Raw genomic sequence first — 5000 nt, 5'->3', positions numbered from 1 at the left:
CAGCAGCAAGATTTGTGACCTGTTGCCACAAGAAAAGGGCAACCAGTGAAGAACAAACAACATTGTAAATACAACCCATATTTATGCTTATTTATTTTGCCTTGTGTTTTCCCTTGTTACAACAATGTATATATATATATATATATATATATATATATATATATATGGTATGACATTTGTAATGTCTTTATTGTATTGAAACTTCTGTATGTGTATTGTTTACTGTTAATTTTTATTGTTTATTTCACTTTTGTATATTATCTACCTCACTTGCTTTGGCAATGTTAAGACATGTTTCCCATGCCAATAAAGCCCCTTGAATTGAATTGAGAGAGAGATGGAGGAGAAAGAGAGATGGAGTGAGAAGGGGGATAGAAAGGGACAGTGAGAAAGAGAGGGAGAGAAAGAGAGATGGAGGAGAAAGAGAGATGGAGTGAGAAAGAGAGATGGAGGAGAAAGAGACATGGAGTGAGAAGGGGGAGAGAAAGAGAGATGGAGTGAGAAGGGGGAGAGAAAGAGAGAGAGAGAAAGAGAGATGGAGGAGAAAGAGAGATGGAGGAGAAAGAGAGATGGAGGAGAAAGAGAGATGGAGGAGAAAGAGAGATGGAGGGGAAAGAGAGATGGAGTGAGAAGGGGGAGAGAAAGAGAGATGGAGGAGAAAGAGACATGGAGAGAGAAGGGGGAGAGAAAGAGAGAGAGAGAAAGAGAGATGGAGGAGAAAGAGAGATGGAGTGAGAAGTGGGAGAGAAAGAGAGGGAGAGAAAGAGAGATGGAGTGAGAAGGGGGAGAGAAAGAGAGATGGAGGAGAAAGAGACATGGAGTGAGAAGTGGGAGAGAAAGAGAGGGAGAGAAAGAGAGATGGAGGAGAAAGAGAGATGGAGTGAGAAGTGGGAGAGAAAGAGAGGGAGTTCTCCTGGATCTGACCCTAACCCCTTCACATGTCTCCTGGATCTGATCCTAACCCCTTCACATGTCTCCTGGATCTGACCCTAACCCCTTCACATGTCTCCTGGATCTGACCCTAACCCCTTCACATGTCTCCTAGATCTGATCCTAACCCCTTCACATGTCTCCTGGATCTGACCCTAACCCCTTCACATGTCTCCTGGATCTGATCCTAACCCCTTCACATGTCTCCTGGATCTGACCCTAACCCCTTCACATGTCTCCTGGATCTGACCCTAACCCCTTCACATGTCTCCTGGATCTGACCCTAACCCCTTCACATGTCTCCTAGATCTGATCCTAACCCCTTCACATGTCTCCTGGATCTGACCCTAACCCCTTCACATGTCTCCTAGATCTGATCCTAACCCCTTCACATGTCTCCTGGATCTGACCCTAACCCCTTCACATGTCTCCTGGATCTGATCCTAACCCCTTCACATGTCTCCTGGATCTGACCCTAACCCCTTCACATGTCTCCTGGATCTGACCCTAACCCCTTCACATGTCTCCTGGATCTGACCCTAACCCCTTCACATGTCTCCTGGATCTGACCCTAACCCCTTCACATGTCTCCTGGATCTGACCCTAACCCTTTCACATGTCTCCTGGATCTGACCCTAACCCCTTCACATGTCTCCTGGATCTGACCCTAACCCCTTCACATGTCTCCTGGAAGGGGTTAGGGTCAGATCCAGGAGACATGTGAATGAGACAGACTGTGTGTAATCAGTCACGCCTCATAGGTGAACCAGATGGATATATACACACACACACACACACACACACACACACACACACACACACACACACACACACACACACACACACACACACACACACACACAATCACACACACAATCACACACACACAAACATACCTTCCTGACTCGAAAGTGAACCAGGTGGAGTCTCGTCCGTATCTCCTCAGTGAGTTGAGGGGCCACATGATCAGTTTGACGCGGGCGTTGTGGATGTCCCACAGGTAGATGTTCTCATGTGTGATCTGCATCGTACACTCCCCATAGATGTCCAGGTTGGGAGTGGGCATCAGGTACACGTTGAACCGCTCTGGAACAAAACACGTTTTTTTTTGTTGCTTTTATGACCGGATACAGATTTTGAGTCACAAGTAAGAAATAAAACATGTCAATTTTACAAACAGAAAATATGTTTGAAATGGCAGAATAACACGGTGGCATTGTTACAACAGTAAGAATTTGACCTTTGGATAGAATCTATTCCAGTCCTCATTTTGGCTGTTTTTATAAACACTTTTCAAGCTTTTCAGTAAAAGCGAAGGCTACAAATCAAATCAAATGTTATTGGTCACATACATCAGCAGATCACACACATTAGCAGATGTTAATGCGAGTGTAACGAAATGCTTGTGCTTCTAGTTCTGACAGTACAGTAATATATAACAATTCCCAAAAACTACCTAATACACACAAATCTAACAAGTAATCTAACAATTCCCCAACAACTACCTAATGCACACAAATCTAACAAGTAATCTAACAATTCCCCAACAACTACCTAATGCACACAAATCTAACAAGTAATCTAACAATTCCCCAACAACTACCTAATACACACAAATCTAACAAGTAATCTAACAATTCCCCAACAACTACCTTATACACACAAATCTAAAGGGGTGAATAAGAATGTGTACATATAAATATATGGATGAGTGATGACCGAGCGGCATAGGCAAGATGCAGTAGATAGTATAAAATACTATAAGATATAAGTAATGTAAGAAATGTAAACATTATTTAAAGTGGCATTGTTTAAAGTAACTAGGGATCCATTTATTGAAGTGTCCAGTGATTGGGTCTCAATGCAGTTTATACATGGGATATGAGTAATGTAAGATATGTAGAGATTATTAAAGTGGCATTATTTAGAGACATTGTTTAAAGTGACTAGTGATCCATTTATTAAAGTGTCCAGTGATTGGGTCTCAATGTAGGCAGCAGCCTCTCTGAGTTAGTGGTGGCTGTTTAGCAGTCTGATGGCCTTGAGATAGAAGCTGTTTTTCAGTCTCTCTGTCCCAGCTTTGATGCACCTGTAATGACCTCGTCTTCTGGATGATAGCGGGGTGAACAGGCAGTGGCTCGGGTGGTTGTTGTCCTTGATGATCTTTATGGCCTTCCTGAAACATCGGGTGGTGTTGGTGTCATGGAGGGCAGGTAGTTTGCCCCCAGTGATGCGTTTTGCAGACCGCACCACCATCTGGAGAGCCTTACGGTTGTGGGCGGTGCAGTTGCCATACCAGCCGGTGATACAGACTGACAAGATGCTCTCGTTTGTGCATCTGTAAAAGTTTGTCATGGTTTTACGTGACAAGCCAAATTTCTTCTGCCTCCTGAGGTTGAAGAGGTGCTGTTGCGCCTTCTTCACCACACTGTCTGTGTGGGTGGACCATTTCAGTTTGTCTGTGATGTCTATGCCGAGGAACTTTCCACCTTCTCCACTGCTGGAGGGGGTGCTCCCTCTGCTGTTTCCTGAAGTCCACGATCATCTCCGTTGTTTTGTTGACATTCAGTGAGAGGTTGTTTTCCTGACACCACACTCCGAGTGCCCTCACCTCCTCCCTGTAGGCTGTCTTGTCATCGTTAGTAATCAAGCCTACAACTGTTGTGTCGTCTGCAAACCTGATGATTGAGTTGGAGGCGTGCATGGCCACGCAGTCGTGGGTGAACAGGGAGTACAGGAGTGGCTGAGCACGTACACTTGTGGGGCCCCAGTGTTGAGGATCATCGAAGTGGAGATGTTTCCTACCTTCACCACCTGGGGGCAGCCCGTCAGAAAGTCCAGGACGCAATTGCACAGAGCGGGGTTGAGACCCAGGGCCTTCAGCTTGATGATGAATTGGAGGGTTCTATGGTGTTGAATGCTGAGCTGTAGTCAATGAACAGCATTCTTACATGGGTATTCCTCTTGTCCAGATGGGATAGGGCGGTGTGCAGTGTGATGGCGATAACATCGTCTCTGGACCTATTGGGGCGGTATGCAAACTAAAGTGGGTCTAGGGTGGCCGGTAAGGTGGCGGTGATATGATCCTTGACTAGTCTCTCAAAGCACTTCATGAAGACAGAAGTGAGCGCTACAGGGCGGTAGTCATTTAGTTCAGCTATCTTAGGGTTAGGAAATAACTACACTGTTTATATTCAGCCATATTCACAGACCTCTTTCCATGGTTAAATGCGGTAGTTAAGAGAAAATGCCAGCATCCTGGAGCCTCTTCACTGTTGACGTTGAGACTGGTGTTTTGCGGGTACTATTTAATGAAGCTGCCAGTTGTGGACTTGTGAGGCATCTGTTTCTCAAACTAGACTCTCTAATGTACTTGTCCTCTTGCTCAGTAGTGCACCGGGGCCTCACACTCCTCTTTCTATTCTGGTTAGGGCCAGTTTGCGCTGTTCTGTGAAGGGAGTAGTACACAGTGTTGTATGAGATCTTCAGTTTCTTGGCAATTTCTCGCATGGAATAGCCTTCATTTCTCAGAACAAGAATAGACTGACGAGTTTCAGAAAAAAGCTCTGTTTCTGGCCATTTTGAGCCTATAATCAAACCCACAAATGCTGATGCTCCAGATACTGTACTAGTCTAAAGAAGGTCAGTTTTATTGCTTCTTTAATCAGAACGACAGTTTTCAGCTGTGCTAACATGATTGCAAAAGGGTTTTCTAATTAGTCTTTTAAAATGATAAACTTGGATTAGCTAACACAATGTGCCATTGGAACACAGGAGTGATGGTTGCTGATAATGGGCCTCTGTATACCTACGTAGATATTCCATTAAAAATCTGCCGTTTCCAGCTACAATAGTCATTTACAACATTAACAATGTCTATACTGTATTTCTGATCAATTTGGTGTTATTTTAATGGACAAACAATGTGTTTTTCTTTAAAAAAAAAGGACATTTCGAAGTGACCCCAAGTTTTTCAACGGTACTGTATAAATCATTGTGGCTGACAGATGGACAGATGGACAGATGGACGGATGGACGGATGGACAGATGGACGGATGGACGGATGGACA

At 44.3% G+C, this 5000-nt stretch overlaps 1 protein-coding gene across 1 annotated transcript in view; it reads right to left on the bottom strand.

Annotated features, from left to right (window-relative positions):
- The window catches only part of LOC139366901 (docking protein 6-like), a 113426-nt gene that overhangs the window by 26054 nt on the left and 82372 nt on the right, over positions 1 to 5000 (bottom strand). Inside the window, exon 5 of the mRNA XM_071104646.1 lies at positions 1827 to 2016. Coding sequence (XP_070960747.1) covers positions 1827 to 2016 — 190 coding nt within the window. The remainder of the gene's footprint in view (positions 1 to 1826; positions 2017 to 5000) is intronic.

Source organism: Oncorhynchus clarkii, chromosome 15 (genome assembly GCF_045791955.1).
Source record: "Oncorhynchus clarkii lewisi isolate Uvic-CL-2024 chromosome 15, UVic_Ocla_1.0, whole genome shotgun sequence".
Lineage (NCBI taxonomy): Eukaryota > Metazoa > Chordata > Actinopteri > Salmoniformes > Salmonidae > Oncorhynchus > Oncorhynchus clarkii.
This window is presented reverse-complemented; position numbering and strand designations above follow the sequence as displayed.